Source organism: Anguilla anguilla, chromosome 1 (assembly GCF_013347855.1).
Source record: "Anguilla anguilla isolate fAngAng1 chromosome 1, fAngAng1.pri, whole genome shotgun sequence".
NCBI lineage: Eukaryota > Metazoa > Chordata > Actinopteri > Anguilliformes > Anguillidae > Anguilla > Anguilla anguilla.
In genome coordinates, this window is record NC_049201.1 from 50,809,516 (window position 1) to 50,832,752 (window position 23,237).

General features: G+C 41.5%; 1 protein-coding gene across 4 annotated transcripts in view; it reads left to right on the forward strand.

Annotated features, from left to right (window-relative positions):
• The first annotated feature begins 493 nt into the window (after nucleotides 1-493).
• LOC118227443 (plectin-like) overlaps nucleotides 494-23,237 on the forward strand; it is a 191,827-nt gene continuing 169,083 nt past the window's right edge. For all 4 annotated transcript variants that reach the window (XM_035417968.1, XM_035417974.1, XM_035417982.1 and 1 more), the window contains exons 1-2: nucleotides 494-1,112; nucleotides 16,295-16,490. In XM_035417968.1, the coding sequence (XP_035273859.1) occupies nucleotides 1,098-1,112; nucleotides 16,295-16,490 (211 nt within the window). In that variant the 5' untranslated portion in view covers nucleotides 494-1,097. The remainder of the gene's footprint in view (nucleotides 1,113-16,294; nucleotides 16,491-23,237) is intronic.

Genomic DNA, 23,237 nt, shown 5'->3' on the forward strand with positions numbered 1-23,237 from the left:
CATGCCAGTACAGCATCATAAATAGGCACTGAGAACAACAGGGGAGATATTTATGCATAGGTGTTTGACACTTGCTCTCAGCCATTCACCTCGTGGTACCTGCTAAAAAAAAAAAAAAAAAAAAAAAAAAAGAGAAAATAAATCCTCAAGGTGTTGAGAAAGAACCTCAACACCTATTACATAATTCATCATATGCTACTATTTGGTTTAGTTATTTAAAAAAAAAAGTTATTAGCTACGTTATTTAAATATGCATCATTATCAAAGTAATAGCAGCACGCATTTTGAGGAATATTTTCATATTTCATTTTTGGTAAATGCAGCCAATTTAACTTTGAAATTATTTAATGAGCTTTTCGTTATGTAGGCCAGTCTTCAAATAATTCGGTAGCATAGCCTCGCCAGCCTCTTAGCTTTTGCTTGTCCAGTGGTATCTCGCGACATTACACGTTGAAATATCATTTAGCCCAAACAGAGGCAATAGGGTAGGGTATACAGTATATTTCTGCGGAGCCGCAATTTTACCATCAGCCCTAATCGGTACATATTTATCTGCTTCATGTGACGTGGATATCATCGCTCCTGGCGCTCACGGGATAAAAAAATTCACCGCAGTGCTAAAAGCATTTGAACTGCTTGCGCCAGTAAAAGCGCCGTTAATTGCGTTCTGGTGTTTTATGTGTCAGTAGGTCGCACCAAGAGAGAAATGCAACCCGGTTGAAAACGTCATGTTTCTGCGTTTTCTCTCCACTGTAAGGGTCGAATCTTCTCGGACATTTGATTTTTTGCCGGTTAATAATTTACTGCAGACGAACGAAATAGCGCGGGAGGGATATTATGTGAGTCATACGTACAGACACATCGTGGAGGACTGCAGGTTCTTCTGTTTGGGTCATCTTCCAAAAGCCTGCCTCCAGAATAGGAGTGGCTATTTAAACATCGCGAACCGCGGACGCACACTGGCCGTCTCGTCCGCTCACTGGGAATCGCTAGCGTTATTAGTTAGGCTGTTCTTCACTAGCACAGCTTAACATTTCTAGAGTCTAGCGGGCACCCGCATTCATGGCTTTTTGACAGGATCCCTGAGAACTGCAAGGATGGAACACGACAAGGTAGGCTAAACGCTTCTACGCGTATTTGTTAGCTGTTCTGTTGTTTTATTTAGACTTTCGGCCATTAGCCTACAATGCAAATATTATTACATTCCTTTTACAACTAAGTCGTTGCCATTTGCCCAGTTTCTTGCAAAGCATATAGGCAAGGGAGTTCGGTGTAAATCACAGATAAATTTATTGATCTAGTTATTCATATTAGTGTGTCATGTCTGTTCAACAGCAGGTGGAGCCTACAAGGTTCTAACTTTATTTCCTCATCTCCAAATGTTCCCTGTGCTTGATCGTATTAGGCTACTATCAATGATTTATTTTTTATTTTATTTTGCAGCCTTTCGTTTTCAGCTTATGTAAGTCTTTTGGATGTGGTTATGGTGTGTGGTCGTTTTGGTCTCCAGTAGGACTTTTCTTTGCCGCTCAAGAGAAGAGAATAGATTTGCATTCCACTGAATTGCTTTAAAGCTCGAGTTTGTCAGAGTTCAGAGAGAGGCTATGCTACTTATTGTCATTAAATGCACGTTTAAGTAGTTTGTGACATGTGGCCAATCTATTATAAAATTTACCAAAGAAATACAGCAGTAGGCTATATGCAACGGTATGACAACGTTAGTATACATTTTCGCTGTTTTACTTCATAGCATATGGCAGTCGTAAAACATCATACTCCAAAACACTGACACGTGAGATGGTCTATTGCTCCCGAGAACGCATTCAGTCAGATGTCGCTCGTTCCCTAATTAAAACTAATGCAGTGTTTGGCTATTGAAATCTGCGGCGGTCCACGTCTGCACCAAAGACCCAAATTTATCAAATTGTTGTGAAATTTTAACTGGCCATCACCTGTCATTGGAGCACACGGGGCTGTGTACAGTAGGCGAATACAGCAGGATACACAACTTTCACCGCGAGATCACATGACTGCTACGTAGATAGTAATGCTCAGAGTTAGTGATTGTGGTGTTACTTATCATTTTGGTTCTTAGAGCTCCATCGTTGTGAGGTTTCCTTGACACAACATGTGAGTCCCTATGCAATCTCATGAACAGTGAATGTGCAACTTAATATAGTTCTATATCCTTTCAATTAACTTTGAAGTAACACTGTTGCTTAGCGGTCAGAGAAGCTCTTCTTATCAATAACTTCTTAGAAATAAAACTACTTGCATATTAGTGCATATTAATGCAATCACACATTTTGAAGGTTTCTATAAATGACCCATGTAGATTTAATTAATGTCTTGTGGGAGAGAGAGGGAAAGGGGGTAAAAAGTTAGCAACCCTGACTTGACCTTCAAGCTCTGCCTTCAACTACAATCTGAAGCTGCTCTCTTTTGAAATCTGAGTGAAAGTTTCTCACTGCACAAGTGTCCTAGAGGCAGTGTGGCCTCATAAGTTTGCTGAGTACAGACGGAACCCGCACAGGGACTCTGTTTGGTGTGAGCTGAACATTGGGTGGGGCTGCTTCACTCTCTCTCCCTGAGGGCCCTGGCGTTTTCATCAGTAACAAACATTCAACAGATTCAGTCAAACTACCGTAGAGTGCAATCAAGTTATGTTCTCAGATAGAATGAAAACTCCTGTTCATCAAGCTAATACAGTGTTTCTAGAAATACAACATACAACATTTGGACAATGTGTTGACTTTGCTTTCACTTTGCAGAATTGTTATAGAGATCTTACAGGTGGTCTGACTAGCAGCTTCCTGGACTAGTACTTGCAGTGCAAAGGCACATGTAGATGATAACTACTGTCTTTTGGGTGGCTCTGAATTTGGCTGTGCCTTTGCTCATATTGAAATGGATACTGTGTACTGTGATACTTGTGGCTGTGCATATTCTCTCCAAACACCTCTCCACATGGTACTTCAGTTAGTGTTTTGTGTTCTTAAGATTATTTTCCAAGAGTGTTATGGCAAAAATCAGACACATGTATGCAACAATCTGTGGATATTATGCATAGGAAGAATATGAGTATATGAAGAAAAATTCAATAGTTCCTTTCATTTGAGACTGATAAGAACAGTATAGCCAATAGTCATTGTAATATGCAGTCGTCTGAAAGTAGGCAGTCAGTACGTTTGTTGTTAGCTCATTATAACAGGTTGTATCCAGCTACTGCCCATTTGAAGATTCCTCATTTAAGAGAAGGCAGAGACTTGTTGACTGAGACATATACTGACTGCTCCTTTTGCTATTATTAGAGTGACCCACATGTGATGGTGATGCAGGTTCGTTTTACGGTATCAGCTGCCTTCCCTGCCGATGGTGAAATGAGCTACTGTGGCTGAGGTGCAGTGGTCAGGGGGCCTGGATTATCTGTAATCTGTAAATGTTGCCATCTGAGTTGGAACAGCACTTGCTTGCTTCCACACAGCCCCATGGAGGTACCCCACGGAGGTGCTGTAGCACAGCTTGGCTTCAAGACAATGGCCTACAGTAAACAGCTCAGAGGGGAGGTGCTTTAAGGGCTGCAAATACCAACAGTTTACCATGCAGTTATCATTTATAATAGTAGCCTAATGGTGAGAGAATGTATTTATATAGCATATTTCATCTCATAATTTTAAGGAATTTTACAGTGAACAGAACGTGGGAACTCAGTTCAAACATCACCAAAGTGTAGTGCCCACCTGGATAGATGGATAGATTTCACATTATACCTAATTTGAGTTTATAATTATAATGTATAATCACACACCCAACGATTGGCTTTTTCAAGGCTATTTTGCAAATATTTAGTTTTGCCTGTGCTTTATTTACTTTATGTCCTGCTTAGTGTGTCCTATTGAGAAAAGGCATACAGATTAAGAGCACCATGCTTGTTCAGATGGGCTAATTACACTTGAGTCTTTGGACTGTAAAGTCTCATCAACACTACTGTATTTGGAAGCATAAACTACACAATGAGGAAACTAATTTCCTCAACCGCATGGAATCAACAGTGTCACCGCAAATGGTGTTTAAATATGTGGCTGGCTCTGGCATTTATGCTGTGCTAGTAGTCTGAAATATGATTGGCTGGGAATGCTATTCAAGGACGAGAATAATCTTACAGGTATATGGGCAGGTCATAAAGCGATTCTTTATTTATTCAGGATATGTATTTTTTGGACATCAGCCTGTATCCGTTCCTACTCATATTTCAGTATTTTGTTGTGGCTAGATTGAGCTGTGTGAGAACATAATGTTTGATTATGAGGAAAGTAGTCTTCTAGTCTAGAGAATATCACACACTGTATTAAGCCTGGTCTTGAACAAAGGGTCTCTGCTTTTAATATGGTAAAGTTAGTTTTACTAAATTATTTGTATTTTGTAAATTGAGTAAATGGTCTGGATAGTCAAATATGTAAAAATAGTTTGAGTTAAATTTTGATATTCTTAATGCGATTTTTGTTCATTATGATGGGTTTGTTGGTAAACGTATCCCAGACTTACTATAGCACGTCTTAATTTGGAAAGCCTAATGATAAGTTTGGGCCTGTCCCACCAATGCAACAATCTGTCATTCAGTTTAGCATATTGCAGTGCAGACGAGCACACGTCTCCTCCTATGTGTGTGCTGCAAGCCACTGCTTATTTTTACTCCTGCTCACCAGCTGAATTGCTCAGCATTTGCACTGTTGAGCTGCATTTCACCTGCATCTGGTGCGGCGAAGCCGCCGATGCCTTACCCACCAGAAGAAATCAGCGACAATCCTGCAGATGGACCAATACTGGAGCCAGTTAAACACAGTCCCGTGGGGTTGCTGGCCACAGATGGCACTCACACAGTCTGGATTTGATACAAGGCTGTGGAATGCATCTCTTCCAGATAATAATTAGCCTACTGTACTTCAGTTGAGTTCAGTTCAGTCCAATTCCATTCAATTCAATTCAATTGATTTAATTTCAGTTCAATTCAGTTCAATTCAGTTCAATATCAACTTTATTTATTGCTGAAGGACAATTAGTTGCTGGGCAGTGAAAAAAGTGTGGTAAACGGCATTAAAAAAATTGAGTATGTACACATAAAAAATGCATGCACATGTGCATTCACTTGTGCTATTCAGACTCAGAGTGCGGGGGAGAGGTGATCCTTTATCAGCCCGATGGCCTCAGGCTCAAACCTTACTCTCCGCCTGACGGTCTGGCACCGAGGCCAGCGATAGCGTGGACCCAAGGGCAGCAGATCAAAGGCTGGGCTGAGGGCATGAGAGGAGTCACGAAGGATGGCATGTGCTTTTTTAGGACTGTTGTTTGTAAAAGGCGGCCAGTGAGTGGAAGCCTGTTGATTTTGGAGCAGGTGGATACAGTGCTCTGGAGATGATTTTTGTTCTTGAGGCTCAGTGACTGAAACCAGCAGATGAAGGAGAATGAAATTATGCTGTCAATAAAACAACTGTAAAAGGAAGGAGTTGTAGACATTTTAAAATATTGCCTCCGTTGTCCTCAAGTTTTTGCTACTCATCAAAGATGGCGCCACGGTATTTATATTTCTCCACTCTGTCAACAGTCTGCCCATGGATGCGTGTTTCTCCATGAACAGGTTGCTGCTTGGAGAAATCCACCATCAGCTCCTTAGTTTTGGAAATGTTCATCTCCAAGAAGGAGTGGTCACACCACTCTACAAATTCCTGCAGAGCTGGATCGTGGTCTAAATTTGAGCCAGAGAGCAGAGACAGAAAAACAGTGTCATCAGCGTATTTGATAACGTGATGGTTATTGTGGACACTCCTACAGTTATCTGTGGAAAGAATGAATAGTAGTGAGGGCGCACGCAACTCTGGAGCAAAAGGAGGAGTGGACGGAGCGAAGAGAAGCTACCATCTACAGGGGGATGTATTTGTACGCATTTTGGATGTTGCCATAACATATTTGCAGCACCTTGTTAGAGCGTGTAGGAAATGTGACATATTGGTGTTAATTTTTTAGAGTTTGGTCCACGGAACAGTGGTTGAAGTCCTTGGCTACAAACTCTGGGGAGTAAGGAGATAAAAGTACCAGTTAGTGAACAGCGTTCATGGTGTGATCAGAAGCAGAAGTAGCATTCACTTTGGGGTGGATATATACAAAGATGAAAAACAACTGAGGGAATTCCCTTGGGAGATAAAAGGGACGGAGTGACACAGCTAACAGATCTATGTCAGATGTTTTACACCAGTGTTTGTTAATGTAAAAGCACACACCCCCACCATGTTCTTTACTAGTCTTTTGTTTGTCACGGTCTAAATGAATGGTCGTGTCAAAGCTGTCAATAAGCAGTGCACCATCTTGGGTACCCTTGTCCATTTTTCAGTAAAAGCCATCAAAGGTGCATTTCTGAATTCATGCATGTAATTGACATTTGCTTGACGCTTATCTGTTTTTCTCTGGAGCGAACAAATTCTCCAGAGAAACAATTCTCAAGAAAACAGTGGAAAGAGAGCTGACCTTCCTATAACGCTTCAGTTGCCTCAAGCTTACCTCGTTGTTTCCTGGCTTTTCTCCTGGCTTGTGGCTTTTGCTGGTGCGGAAAGGCCTAGTTGCTAGTTCTGCTGGAATGTTCCATGAGAGGTTGGTAATGCCCAACGAGCAGTCCTTCAGACTCAACAACAACTTGCTTGGATAAACGCGCTGTGGTAACAGTCCAGGGTAGACACTGTCTCCCAGCAGGGCAGTCCGCGTAAAAAAAAAAAAAACGAAACAAGCCACAGAGTAGTGTGAGGAAGAGTGCATACGGCTTCATGGTACTCCATGTGCTGTATTCCACTTTATGTAAAACAGCTTCCAGGTAGGGTTATCACGTTAATACATAAGACTTAAAAAAAAGACGAGACACAGCTGAACAGGATCTCATGACAAACAAACAGACGACAGACTAGCCCAACCAGATCGCTACGTGAGCAGTGTGTGGAAACATGGGACATGCAGCAGGACATGCCACCTGGCAGCTCCCACAACCAATGCTTTTGATAATGCAGTGCATAGGTCAATTACTGCATGATGGTATGTTTATTCGAATTGGACTGTAATGCAAATTTCTTTCCCAATATACCCATATGCATCCCATGTGTGGCACCACTGTCCTGCAGTGCTGGGTTTTCTCATTTACATTTTGCTCTCCGGTCAGCCTCTGCAGAATTATCTCAGGGAACGCTACTCTGTTATTAGTGTACACTTCATTTTAATACTCCTTTATATTGGGCTTGGCCTATAGTCCACAAGGAATATGGAAATTATTGTATGCACAGTATGCCTCTGTTACCGTTTTACATCCTAGGGCACTTCTGGCAGCACAGTTTGAATAAGTTTGAATAAGGATTATCTGTATAGATACACTGCAGAAAGTCTTTCTTAACATGTGTTTTGTCTTGTAATGAGACTTACAATTATTTTTTCTCTCAAGTAGAAAATATTATCTTGTTTTAAGTTGCTGTTTACTTGTCTAGTGAAATGTTCTTACCCCATTGGCAGATCTTGAAATGAGTGAAGCTGTCTCATTGGAAATATTTTTGTATCATTTCACAAAAAAGGAATATAAATAAGATCTAAGTCTAAATTTGAGACTAAAATACTTGAGATTATTGATTTTTTTTGTTTTTATAGTGCAGATCTGTCCTCCTCTCAGTATACAATAGACAGCCAGCAGCTATGATACCTGTTATGCTCCCTTTGACATGCTTTGTAACAGCATTGGCAGTGAACACTGGCACACCCTCAGTGCTGCCTAGTGAAGTCACCGTTATAGCGTTATCATGTACTCCCCTCTACCCAAGATAGACACACAGTCCAAATCTGAGGCCGAGTGATGAGTCATCTATGAGTTTCACAGGTTTTCTCAATAGCTTTGAACCTACTTTTCTCTACCCATTCACTTGGCCCAGTGCTAAGCTCTTGTCTTTTGCGGGTTTTCTCTGCTTGATATCCCAGAGGTTGCACTAGCATTCAGAAATTAGCGTTTTCAAAATTCGGGCCAGGAAAATGCCTGCACTTTGACCAGTTTAATCTTTTGCATTAAAAAAGAAAAAGAGAAATGCTGAATCCTGTGACCTCTGGATATGCTGAAACATGTAGGCTACTGCTGGAAATGCATTGTGGACTTGTGAGCAGTAACCCTAACAGTTCAGGAAGGTATTTGGCAGTGATGGAATCCCCTGTGTGATCACCTGAACACGGGTGCCAACTGTCTCGTTTTTGGCTTGAGATGCATACACATGGCAAACAAAAAGAGCACAACTGAAAACAAAGCTACACCCCTATTAAACCAATTGGCAAAAGGACCCCCCCCCCTCCACAGTTGCAATACAAATGCATCTATAGCAAAACACTGTGTCTGTCCATGATGATGATGATAATGATGATGACGTGCATAGATTTAAAACAAGCCAAAGAGCATAGTTTGCTTAGAGATATGAAATCACATCAATGTACTGAATACTGACTGTCAAGTGCCAGGACGCAGAAAGCTCCTTCGGAGTGCATTCCTAAGCCACCTCCCACACCACCTAATTGGCAGTCTGATTGTGTGGTTCCAAAGTCAGAAGTGGACGCCAGGCATTTGACTTTGTAGGCGTCCAGGTGTCCCTCAGTATACCCTGAGCTCAGGTCAGTAATTGAAGTATAGAGCTGGCCTATGTGCATTCACCAGACTGACAGCTCATCTTCTTTTGAGAGCCAGAGGCGCAAGAAAACATATTCTCTTGAACAGATTGGTTGCTTAGTAACACATGCCTAATTGTATTCACGTTTGACTTTGTGGGGTACCATGCACAGTCAAGAGCGTGAGCTGAAATTAAGCAGTTTTAGAACATATTATTACCACAAGGGGAGAATGAGCATGGCTTGAAATGATAAATCAGGTCACTGGAGTATAGCATAGTGTGGGGTTCCAGGCTCTGTGCCTAAAACTCAGCCTAAGATCTGTTTAATTGTTCTGCAGGTGCTGCTGGGGTAATCTTAACAGTATGGGTAGAGTAATATCCTCTCATTAGTTGTGTGAAAGTATGAGTACAATATGAAGATGCATCTGAATTGCTAGTGTTTCTGTTTAAAAAATTAAACAATCGAAACCGTTCAGCTTCAGGCCAAACTAAATTTAAGCAATAGCTCTGTTGTTCTGTAGAGATAAAAGGTAGCTTGATGTACTAGCTTCAGTACTAGCATTTCTGTGGTTGTCTTCATATTAATCTTAATATTTATCATCATCTTGGTCTTAATCCTTACGATTTCTTCATTTTTTCAACATTATGTAGAGGTGTCCAAGTGAGTAATGCAAGTAATACACAGTGCGTAGACGACATGTTCTTATAAATGACTTTGTTCACACATCATGTCAGTTGCAGGTGTTTAGCTGTGCATGTTATCAGCATTCGGTTTCAGTATTCAGAAATGAACAAAAGGACATGCTGTTCCAAAGATGATGGGGAGCTCAGTCCACCAGTAAGGTTTCAGAGATCAGCATGATGTTACAATTCAAATGATTCAGTTGTCACCGCTATGTAATGATTTATTATGTGTGATTTATTACATGCATGATTTTGAGTTTTACTTCAGAAATAAATTCAAAATAACAAAGTAAATGCCCTAGGTTTTATGTCACAAAAAATAATAAGGTGCAATGAATTAGGTGCAGCTCACTGAGGATTCTTTCCATGTTTTTTAAAGGGAAAATCAATCTGGGTCCTTTACCATCAGTGGTCCATTTGTCATTACCAGTATAGCTCTGGGATGTAGCATTCTGAGAGCATGTGGCTGTGAAACTTTCCCTGCCAAGGGAAACATCACAGCTCACTTCCCCTCTGCTATGTCTTTGTGCCCTTTCTCCTTGGCAGTAGAAATATACTGCAGTACGGAACCTGAATGCCAGTTGTTAATGTTGTGAATATATGCTTACCCCTGATGTGGAGAATTAGATTAGCTAGCCTATATCGAGTGCTCTACTCAATCTCTTTTTGTATTGCAGGCAGCTCAGACTGGTGACCTCTCAGTTTATCTGTCTTTGGTTGTAGATGTAGCCTAATCGTGGCTGTTAAAGGCCGTTTGGATGACAGGATAGTTTTGCTTTTTTCTACTTGTATTTGTTTTATTTACAGCAGTTAGGTGTGGAAACTGAACGTGTTAACATAAATATCAGTTTTTTTCCCTCTCATTTCAGCAAATTATTTTCATAGCAACAGAGCTTCAAGGGTTGTGGGAAGTCTGTGTGCAAAACTATGACTAGCTGTATTGCGAAAACTTATGAATACAGGACAATATCTTCTTGATATTGGTATCAGCTGATATTAGCTTAAAACAAATTTATCAGTATTGGCCCAATGCTAATATTTTGGCTTATATGATTTTTCTATGTGATGATGCAACATAGGCTACATGCGCCAGGGAAACGGTGTATTTGACTCGCTGCTGATGCTGGAAATTGATATAATGTGAGGCACAAAAAGTAGCCTATTCATGGTCTTCACATTCATCTTTTTTACGATCCAGTCTCAAAACTTTACACCCAGTAACTCTCTAGACTTATTTCTACTTAATAATAAAGTAAGCAAGTTGGAATATTTTGTTATGCAAATAAATGTTTTTTTACATTTTCCCTTCAAAGTTTATATCTGTAGTAGTTGTCTTTTATTGTAACCTATACATTGAAAAATCTACCCTGGACACGTTACGTACATGGCCCTTAATAGGTGGATTTCTAAATGCATGCTCAAAGGCTTGAAGCTTGCAAACAGCCCCCCAAGGTGCATTTTAAGTGGGCTTTCCCTGCACATTTTCTTTGTAATAACATCCCCTAACATTTTCACCGTTTGATTCAGATTTATTTCATAACACAAATCAGCTGGACTGTATGTTGTCCACATTGTTGTTTATTGGCTTCCTTCAGAGATCTCTTCTGATCTGCTTGTCCTGCCTCGACGTCGGGAAATCTAATGCATTGTTCACCACTCCCGGAATATTGACAGATTGGTTGACATATTCAGAAAGTCCCTGTATAGCTAGGCTATATATTACTTTTATGGATTGCACATAGCACTTAGCATGCCCGGAAAGAACAGCCTTCCTACATAAAGCACCTAGCAAGTGCAATGGAGTCACAGGTAGACCATCGGGCAATGTTAAATGAATATTGTTTGGTCCTCCAAGTCGCCCTGTGTTTATCACAGAAGCGAGATGGTGCTCTTGTCAGAAAAGTAAAATGTATTTTTTATTAAATCTATACAGTATATCAATAAACCTATATAATCCAGTAATTTTCTGCCATTTTATTGCACCTGGGTGTTATGGTCAGGTGAGACGAAAACTGAGTGTGGCATTGTAAGAAGGAAGTCGTAAAGAATGTCAAACCAGTAGTGAAATATGGTGGTGGATTTTTATGTTTTGGGGCTATTTTGCATATTCTGTTCCTAGGGCTCTTGTTAAAGTTGATGAACTCCAGCAAGGATCAAGACCTGGTATCACCCCACCAGAAAGCTCGAACTTGGCTAAAAAATTGATCTTTCAGTGAGAAAATGCTGAACATATCTCAATATGACCACAAAGTGACCACAAAATTACTGTTTTGCAATGGCCATCTCGGTATCCAGACTTGAAACTGATCAAAAATAAATTGAAGAGTGCAGTCCATAAGCACACGGATCATGAAAATTTCCTGTAGGAAATTTGGGAATGGTCATAGATGCTCCCACGGAAGATGACCCAGTAGTTTTATCCTTGTGAAGGGAGGGTGCACAAATGTACTGAAAACAGATGTGAGAATAACTGACATCTTTTTGGGAAAAAATACAAAACTCTTTTTCTCTGAATAATTGTATTAGCACAAAATAGTACAATTTTACCATTTTGAGCATATGATGTAGTATAACTTATTACCTGTATTGTTTAAATTATGCAGCCTTCTTTACTATTAGTTTTTTTTGTCAAGGGTATGAATATTTGTTGAGGGCACTGTGTGTTTTCAGACAAATTCTTGTATTTTGTTTCATATTGTTTCAGATATTTCTGATATTTTATATAGCAGTAGTTAGTTATTTGAGTGAGTGATAGGCTCTTTTTTCACTGCTGTTTGGGTAGAACGGGAGACCATGAATGAGTCACAGTTCCTGTTTCAGCACATGGATGGGCAGAGTTTCTGCATGATTCTAAAGTCCACTGCGCACTGATAATGGCTGGGTTAGAATTCGGTCTTGCGTAGATTTTTTTGGTGAAAATCCGCCTCTGTCACTTTCACTCATAACTCTGTAAAAGACAGCTCAGTCTTGTGTGGAAGGTTGTGTACGAAAATACATTTTGATGTTTAATGAGTATGTTATGAAATAACAGAGCATAGCTGCGGTTCATTGTATTTGTAACAGCTACACAGCCATCCCTGAGTTATGTTTATGAGGTGGGTCTGACGTTTACTGTTTATCATGTTGTGAGAGGCACGTGGGCATGTACTGTAGCTGCCAGTAGAAGAAGCTCAGTTGTTTCAACTAAAAATTTTCTGGGTTCTAAACAAGTATTGCATTTTCACTGACTGTCAACAATACTGTTTTTATTTGTCTGATATATTAAATAATATATTATATTCTGTATGTATATATATACTACTGATATTGAAATTATGTACTTTAGTTGCCATATAGGCTATACCCTTTCTCATGAGGGACCATGTTTGGCAATCAATATGACATTATATGGGCAGGAAATTAGCTCACTATAAAAACGGCTGCATGTTCTGCAGTTCCTCGGAACATTATATAAAACTGGTCATGTGACTGGAATTGTTGCTGTTTTGAAGCTGTCTTTGAGACCGTCCATGTGACTCACCCAGAGAAATAAATAAATGAAATTCTAATAAATTAAATTATTAATGAATTAAATACCACATTTAATTCAATAGGATATATAGTGCAGTTTGTAAGTATTTGGACAATGACACATTTTTTTGTTGTTGTTGTTTTGGCTCTGTACTTGAGCACGTTGGATAAGCACATGAAGGAATTTCAGCCCTTTTAATACGTAGTACCCCCATTTTAGAGGACCAAAGTAATTGGACAGTTGGTGGCTCAGCTGTTTCTTGGCCAGCTGTGTGTTTCTTCATCATTACTTCATTCACAAGAAAGCTAACAAAAGGTCTAGAGTCGATTCTAGGTGTGGAATTTACATTCGGAGTCTGTTGCTGTTGTCTCTCAACATGACGACCAGAAAATTATTGATGGCAGTAAAGCAGGCCACGATAAGGCTGAAAAATCAGACCATTGGGTGTGTGAAAATCAATTGTTCGGTACATTGTTAAAAAGGAAGACTTAACCAGTGCGCTCAGAAAATGACAGTGACCCCAATTCAACCAAGGAGTTTTTCAGGGCCAAAAAGTGGAATCCTCTTCATTGGCTAAGTCAGTCACCCGACTAAATCCAACTGAACATGCGTTTCACTTGCTGAAGACAAGACTGAAGGTAAAATGCCCCCAAAACAAACAGGAGCTGAAGATGGCTGCAGTACAGGCCTGGCAGAGCATCACCAGGGAAGATACCCTGCGTCTGGTGAGGTCTTTGGGTCACAGACTTCAGGCAGTCAACGGATGGATTTGCAGCTAATTACTAAATATGATGACTTCTTTTAAGATTATGTAGATTTGTCCAATTACATCTAAAATGGGGGAACTGTTTTAAAAAAGGGCTAAAGTTCCTGGACAGATATACATAGGCCTATACCTTTAAATTTAACCTGACAATCTGCACTTTAACCTCATATTGTATTATTTCAAATCAAATGTGCTGGATCACAGAGCCCAAACAACAAAAATTTGTTCTAATATTTATGGACTGCACTGAAGATACATGATAAACTTGTTATATCATACACTGTTACTGGAATGCTCTTTCATGCGTCTTTTAGTATTTATTTCAATGCTGAGTAGAATCTTTCGGAATGTACTGTATCTCCGTACACACGTTGTACAAGACACCAGTCGTGACTGGGGTGTCACTCAGCAAAACACCTCTTCTGTGATGAGACCTAATCCTCTTAAAATTTCCCACCAGGAATCTGTCAGCTTAAAGGGTCTTTTAACAAGTGCCAGATTTAGTCCATATTCCCTTCCAAACCAGCGCCTTCCCAAAATAAAATACACACCGGAAGTAGAACGCGAAACGGATGGCGAAGTGATTCGTCAGAGCTGGGAGGGGATTTAGGAATGGAATGTCAGAGGTCAAATGCCTCGTCAAATCATCCTCTGCATGTACAGTTTTTGAATGCAGCTGTTCTGTAGCCAGCCTTCTGTCTGCACACTGCATGTTTAGTGTGGGGTTTCCTCCTGCGCCCCTCCTTGACTGGAGCAGAGCGGGAAGAAGAAAGTATGCGGATTGGAGTGATGCTGAAATGCTTGGCCTGATTCATCAGAATTACAGAAGTTGCTTCAGGTGTGAAGAGGTTCCTTTTAGGGTAAAAAAAAGTTTTTTTTTTAAAACTCTTTTGAAGGCTGCCAGATTTGCTTAGTTACATTTTGCTGTCACATCATTGATTGTAATATATGACACTGAATTTCGGTGTCAGCATAAGAAACATTTCCCTCTTCATGTTGCATTACTCTGGGGAATAATGGTTCTTTAGCCAAATGGAGGAATGGCTTATACAGGAAGTGTCTGAGAAAATAACTGCTGACAGAGAGTCATGGATCTGTCAGGGCATGTCATTCAGGCAAAGAAAAGTATTTTCAGAGGACCAGCTACTCTAAAGCAACAACCTCAACACTCATTCTTAATTATGAATTAGATTATGTGTTGAAGCATGGAAAATAGAAGTTCACCATGTAAATTTAATATTATATATTTGTGTAAAATACTCTGTTGGAGGCACAATGAGTTCATACATAGCAAAGGTGGGAAGCTTTTGTAATCATGCAAATCATGTCCAGTAAATGATTAGTCTAATTGTATAGGCAAAATATGGCGTGAAATGCAAGAACCCTCCTTATCCATGTTGCATATCGCTTTCAGAGAACGAAACTGGAAAAGCTACTCCCACAAATGTCTCAAACAATTTATAAAACATCCGAATGCCTCATGGTAGCCTGACCCATCTCCTGGGTCCTGACACTACATATTAGTGAACGGCTATGAAGCATATCGGCTGTGCAGGCAGGCTGCCCCATTAACACACTGGTTGGCATAAATTCCCAGCGGAAAGGCCGCCGCAGTCTCCCGTCTTTATTGCTCGATTCTCTGCTCCTCTCTTGTGCGCGAGCGCTTGTTATGGGAGACGATCGAGCGGAAACGGATCCTGGGCTGAGCCGCGGCTTCGTCGGCAGCTGCGCGGTTTCTGGAAAGCGCGCTCGCCCTGAATGCCCGACGTCAGCGAGCCCCGCCCGCACGCATCGGTTTGTGTTTTTCGTTCAGGGTCCAGTTATGGTTACAAATACAGCTAGATAGGGGTGTCAAAGCTCAGGTCCTGGAGGGACACGGTGCCTGGATATGTGAGGTTTCCTCTCAGTCAGCGGGCAGTTAAGCCTTGAGAACAAGGTCTGAGGGCTAGTTCGCCGATCGACGATTTAAATGAATCATTCATGCCGCAGAATCCGGCAGACACTGTGAATTGTGACACGTGTGATTAAGGTTGTCGGTAGAGATCTGATGAGTCAAGTGCAGTCAATGGTCTTGAGTTCAGATGGTTACAGGGAACCCAATCCCAGCTGGTGCTGTGTAGTAGCCACGGGCAAGGCACTTAGAAAATATCAGTGTAAAAAATATACTGCACAATTTGATATTCGTAAGCATAATCAAATCAGATCATGCTGAATATAAAAAATGTAGCATTTGTAATTATGCTATGTTGTTCTATGTTGACAGAAACAGAGAGAGTGCGACAGCAGGAAAACACACTAACTTTAAATGGCCAGACAGCAATACCAAGATTACAGAGTAACAGAACTTGAGCTGAAAACATTACATTAAGACAATTAAATGGGAATAAACTATCTGGCCATGACAGTGCGCAATGTTGAAGACTTCCTGAAAGACTGCGTTCTCTAAATAGCGAGTTTTGCATGCCTGCTTTGTATAACATAGTATTTTTGTATGGCTGTCGTGGAGGCACAGTTCACATGGTTTACATACTACAGCACTACGTCTGAGGCCTTCATATTCCGGGTGCAATGTTAGGAATATCCTGTGAGGTGCTTTGAGTTTATTGGTGGTACAGACTTTGTGCAGATGTGTGACATGGTGTGAACGTGACTGTCATCCTTCAGGCCATGATGGAGAGATGGGAGAAGCAGAGGGACTGGTGGGAGGAGGCCTCCAGCGATCGGAGCAGCTCGTCCTGCTCGCCGCAGCCCGGGGACACCCTGCCCTGGAACATGGCCAAGCACCAGAGGGTGAAGCGCTCGCAGTCCGCCTCCGGGGAGGTGCTGGACCCCGCCGAGAGGGCCGTGTTCCGCATCGCAGGTGAGGGCCCCCCTGCGCCCCTTCTGCTCACGCGCCCGCCTCAGTATGGGAGTGCTCCAACACAGCCGCACGCTCGCCCCAGAGCGCACACACACACACACGCTGAGACCTGTCCACGCACAAGCGCAAGCACACACACACACACGCTGAGACCTGTCCACACACAAACACACACATACTGAGACCTGTCCAGGAGCAAATGCTTGCCTATGGAAAGTCACACCCAGCTACGTGCACTAACACACAGGCGCAAGAGCACACCCTTTACTGCTTTATTTCAGACCACAGTTTAATATAGAGCAAAAAACTCCTGTTCATGTTCATGCATTTCTTACAGATACACACACACACCCCTGAATGCATGCATGGTTACAGTGAAGCCAGCACACGTATGCACAAAATGCACATTTTGCAAAACAAACGCACCCACGCGTACAAGCACACACGCACACACATTCACGCACACACACACACATACACACACACGCACATACACGCATGCACACGCCACAGAACAATGCATATTAAACAATAAGGCCCCCTGGCCCAGTTTGTTTTAGAAATAATTGATATGTTCACAAAACTGCATAATAACATTAAACAATGCACAACACTTAGACACGCGAGCATTGTGTACATACATGTCCAGCTGCCCGCAATTGTTTTAAATCACCTAGCAACCCCTCTTGGATTAAGGCTGTCATTTTTAACATATGTTGTTTGCATGCGTACCCACTGGTTAAATACCTTTTTACAGTGCCAGAATACATTTTTAAATAAAAAAAAAAACGTTTTCCACTTGAATCAGTGCATCTGCTTTATGTGTCAAGGGCTGTTGCTGCCAGCCTGTGGAAACATGTAATATCTGAGCAGTAAAATTCCTTGTTATGATTCACCAGTCATTTCTGGATAAAACCAGGTGGAATATATTGCTACCCTGCATTGCTCTCTTCCTGTCAAGAAGAAGGCTTAACACCCTGTGGAGACGGAACAATAGGGCTGTTTGAATGGCGACATTCCCTCTGTTTGGGGAGAATATATTTACTTTATAACAGTGCGCGATCTTGTTGGCAGTGTTAATATATTGTTGGTCTTCTCACAGTAGCCCATTCATTCGTTGCCGGGCATAGCTGGTCTATTATCAAAGCATCGTTTGCATTATCATCAGTTTTGCATTATGTAAGATGACGGAGAGCTTACACGCACTAGAATATGAACCTCCTAACAAATTATAATTGTTCCTCGGTGAGGGATTTTGTTCGACAGATAAAACCAAACCATGGAATCTACAAGAAAAACTAGTTAAACATGCATTAAACTGTGGAATGATTTTATTGTCAAATATAATTGTCCTCACGTTTATATGTAGTTAGGGGAGAAGTGGGCCCATCTCTGGCCTATAGTTAGCTTGAGGAAATGAAATGCCAAATTAGAAGTTTAAAACTAATCTATTCCACAAGCAGCAGATGATTCTGGTCTTGTCGGTTAAAAGACTATTTTAAATCTGTCTGTAAAGCTTAGCATGGGCACTGGGTCCATCCTATCCTTGCTTCTTAGCTGCATTTAAGTAAAATTCCTGAAAGTGATGATGGACCTTTTGGACGCATAAAAGCTGAATAAGTCCATATGAATCAGCCAGATCCATATTTCTCCCTGGGTCTGTCTCCTAGCTGGGCTTGGCTGGGTGAGGCTAGGCTGGGTCAGCACTCTCTGTGCGGTCCTTTCATTTCCTCCCTGTATGCAGGTACTTTGCTCCACAACACAGGGTCACTGTGTTGGTAAGCGGATATCTGGGTAATTCAGAGATCTATATCTTATTCATACAGTGCAGCCTGTAAGAATTTGGTCAGTGACGTAATTTGTCTTGTTTTGCGCTCTGCTCTCCAGCATATTGTATTTAAAATGAAACTACGAATATGAGGATAAAATGCAGACATTCAGATTTAATTTGAGGGTATTTGCATCCATATCCATTTATCCATGTTGGAATTACTTTTTATGCTTTTTTAAGGGACTGAAAGTAATTGGACAAATTAACCATAGACAAATTAAGACCATTGACTTAACCAGTTAAGAACATTCCTCTTTTTCGCCAATGGCACAGAGATAAAGTCCTTGGTTGCTTTAGCTTTGTGTCATTGTCCTGCTGCAAGGTGAAGCGCTGTCCATTGAGTTTTGAGGCATTTGGTTGGATCTGAGCAGATAAGATGTTTCTATACACTTAAACTGTCACATCATCAATAAAGACAAGTGAGCCAGTTCCAGTGGCAGCCATACATGCCTAAGCCATAAAACCACCCCCACCATGATTCAAAGATGAGGGGGATCATGAGCACTTCCTCTCTTTCTCCTAACTTTCCTCTTTCCATCAGGTTACATTGGTACAGGTTAATACTCATCTCAACTGTCCATAAGTTTTTTTTGTACTCTCCAGTTTTTTGATGCACTTTTTGGCAAACTCTAACCTGGCCATTCTGTTCTTCAGGTTTACCAGTGGTTTGCATCTTGCTGTAAACCCTTTGAGGTTCTGTGTGGTGTAGCCTTCTCTTTATTTTGTTCTTTTAAACAGCTGTGCCTAAATTCTGGAGTTTGTTCGACAGTTGAAAAGGGGTTTTTGTTCACAGTAGTCTGTGGTCATGTCAGTTGACCTTACAGAGAATAGATTTAAAAGCTGACATGTAGACCACGCTGATCTTGGGTCAGTTCCGAGGCTTTCGAAGTGCATCCAGCAGGCTCATCTGGACATTCCTTACTGTTCTGGAGCAGCTCACTGTTTGGAGTATCATGAAACCGTTAAGCTTGACAGGTGTGCCGCACAGCAACAGTCAATAAGTAGAGATCACTGGAAAGGAAATTCAGTGGGTCGATCAAGCAAGGCGAGAAAGCTGGTCTGTGGAAAAGACTTGAGTTATGCCTTTATTGTGAACCACACTGTGGCACGAAGCAAAAAACTGTGTTCTCTGACATCCCATTAGAGAGAAAAAATATCTGTTTGGCATTTTAAAGTTACTATCTGTCTTTGGGTGTAGGCTGAAAGCCACCCCTTCTGACATTTTATAACCCCTTAGATCTCACATCGCTCCCATTCGTAGCTGCCTTGGAAAGCAGGTGTACAATTACAGCTACAAGGAAGCTGCTTTCCTTATTTTTGTATCTGAACTCCTTCTGTTTTATTGTGCATTTTGTTGTAACATTAACTTGTAGCAAGTATGAATTAGTAATAGGTACATTGTGTCAAGTGTGTGCACTTCATATTGAAATTTATGTTCTGATGTCATGGCTTATGCATAGTTATATCTACTTTGCACTGCTCTGGTTTTATCATCTCCTGTGGTGCCTACATTATCCCTTGTTATTTGCTCTTAGTATTTTTGTCATAATGGCCGTTTTGTCTAAACGCACTTTGGACAAAACGCATCCGCAAAATATATAAACGTGGTTAAATGCCAAATTGCCGATATATTTCAGTACGTTCCCACTGACAAAGGTTTCAGGGAGTGTAATGCATTCTAAAAACACGGCTTGCTTTTAGAGGGTAGTATCTGTAATATTTTCGAGGTGTATTAATTATTGCTTCAGTAATGAATGGTTCTGAATGTACAGGCTTGTGTGGTGGATTAGACATTTTAAATGCTGTGTAATGAATCTCGGTGAAATGGAAGTGCTACGTTTTTGTTGAATTTAGACGTGGAAAGACTCGTTCCATTTTGTAAATGATGTGGTGTAGTTTTCCCTTAGCCTCCCATCTTATTTTTCAAAAGGGCTGCTTTAATAAGCCGTGAAGTATATTTTTTCTGAAAAGAAAGCGCTGAAGTTCTTCGATACATTGCTGCTTGTGTTGGTGGGCTGTGTACGTGAAATGATACTCCATTAAAACTTGACATTATTTGTGCATGCAACGAGCAGTCTGTGGTCCTATAATCTCTGGGATTTATAAATGGTGCCCACTTGGCATCTTTTCATTATAATGAAATATGAATTCATATTGGTTCTGCACTCAAAATGCAGTATGAGTACCGATTTACAAGTATACTGGTAAAGAATATTCCAGGTGACAGTATTGGTTGACCATATCAAAAAGTGGGGGACATTCACATAAGAGCAAGACATTACTCTTACTTGACAGTGCTCATTTTGTTACTTTTTTATTTATTTTTTTACTTTTTTTGTATAACTGTAAAACACATTGACGGATCTTTGTTGAAGTTCAGGAAAAATTATGCATGATTCATGGATCCATGGGTGGCTGAGAAAGACAGAAACTCTGCTACTCTTGCAGTTAGGATGCTGCCATATGCTTATAATAACATGGAAAAACATTTCCCTTTTGAATATGAAGCCTTCCTTTATTAGTTTAGTGTATGTGGTTTTCTGATCTTTGACAGTTTTTTCCTGCTACCCTTGTCCTTCCTCCATTATCCAGTGTGACATAATGAAACCGCAACTGGCTGGGTGGAGCTTCACCAACCCTTCCGAAACAATCAATTCTTTTCATATATGTCGTTCCAGCATGTTGGCTTTCTTGATTTGATAGCTTTTGTGACAATGGAAGGCTGTACTGAATATATATTCTGCATATAATATATAATCAGAACAGCAGCACAAATCACTGCTGTCAAGGCATTACACAGTCATTTTTGAAACAGTAATGTGTAATTTTGTATTGCGAAATGTACTGAGTAATTATTGCTGGCTTGAGCTCAGTGGGATATACAGAATATAACCAACAGTGTATTATTAAGCAAAAATAACAACATATTGGAACATCTATTTGGAGTACGTCCATATTCGTATATCCATGTATTATTCCATGTATTGCAATATACTTTTCAATGTATGCCAATTTATTTTCATTGCATGAGGGCGGACAGATTTCCTGTCCTGGTTGAATCTCTATCATAGGAGTCTTATGCTGTGTAAAGTTATTTTTTTTATTCTGACGCAGTAGCTTTCATTAAACTGGCTCAGTCAACTGCAAGAGGCACAGCCCTAAAGGACTGTATAAGGCCAACAGGAGAAAGGGAGAAGGCCAATGTTGTTCACCGTGTTGTATTGAGGTACCCTGGGTCGTGGCAGAGGACAGGAGCAAGGTGGCTAGCTCGCATGCATTCTTCTCGTGCCTTAGAGAAAGCCAGCACCTCAGGGTCTGGTCCCGTACAGAAAAGGTCATATGTTAGTATGGAAAAGGTGGAACATTTTCACCTCACCCTTGAGCTATACTTGCTGTACATATTTGTGGTCACTTGAGCTATATATCAGCAGGTATGCCCTCTAAAAACAGTATTTCCAGTGCATTTTGCTGATTGTGAAAGAGTGCCTGCAGGGCTCCATAAAGCTAATTTCCACTGACCCCCCCCCCCCCCCCCCCCCCCCCCCCCTGCTGTGCGTGTGCTGTTCTGACACGATCTGCTTCAGCCACTGACGTCTCACCTGCTGTTGACCGCCAAATTATGAATACCTTTATGACCTATCGTCTTAGTTGACTTTTCAGGAAGTTGTTCTCTGTTTTTTACTGGCTTCTATAGTGCCACCTGCAACTGCCGCTTTCTCATTTGTCCATCAGTAAATGAGTGGAGTCGCAGGCTACCCCGGTGCGTTTGTTCACTGGCTGGTGGAAATGATGCAGGTCATGTGCAAGTTGGGGTTCCTTAATGGGAGGTTAATGTCTTATTTCTGGTGAGACATTCTTGTTAAGAAGCTTCTAGCATATGGATCACAGTAAGCATTGATGAAGGTGTGTTCTGGATATGTACAGGCTAAACACTTGATTAGCTTGATTAGCATTAGCTTGGGCAGTCCTGCTGTCACATCTGGGGGGGGGGGGGGGTGTTGTTGCTTTGGGTCTGTACACATGCCTCCAGTGTACGCCTCAGATGAGACTCAGTGAAAAGACAGCTTTACAGATGACCTTCTGACTTTCATCCTGTAGAGCTTAATGATCAAGTTACATTATGGATATTTAATGGCAAAATGTGGAAATGAAGGAGACTGAAGCAATTTCATCTTTAGTCTCTCTCTCTCTCTCTCTCTCTCTCTCTCTCTCTCTCTACCCTCTCTTTCCCACTGATTGCGGATCACCTTTCTTTGAATCTTGACTGTCACAAGTGTAAGACAGGGTTTTTCAGACGGAGTATATGATTAGCATCGGTAAATGCATTTTGCAGTATTTCTCTTGTTCTGTTGGGAAAAAAAAAACATTGCAGTCAACCACCTTTGGATTATCATAAACAACTAAGATTTGAGTTATTGGTCATTAAGTGGCCTGTTTGTAACATACTGTTCTGTTCTGCTGCCTACACAGAGCCACCCAGGCACAGTTCAGACCCTGGGTAATAAAATCAGCAGTGTGGCGTCTTTTCATTTCAGCACAGAGCCTCACAGATCGCTGGTGCCGGTCTCCAGGGCCCAGCGTGGACACAGGAGGTGAAAGGCCGCTCGGAGGGGGGGTGGGGAGGTGGGGGGGTCGGAGGGTTCCTCGAGGGAGGGCCGACGCTCCACCTCTCAGTTGTTCAGGGTCTGGCTGCGATTGATCTGCAGCTCTGGCTGCCTCCTGCTCCCCTCCCCCCCACCTCCTCCTGAGCAGTGTTCCAGTGTCCCCTGCTGGCAGGCCCTCAGCTCTGCGGGAGGTGGAGGAGCTGTCTCAGACTGTGGGCGAGCGGGGAACCGCCTCAGTGATTGCTCCCTCCGCGTGATGCTTTTTTATCTGGAGGTGTCGGGGATGGGGGCGTTGATATGGACTTTGCATGG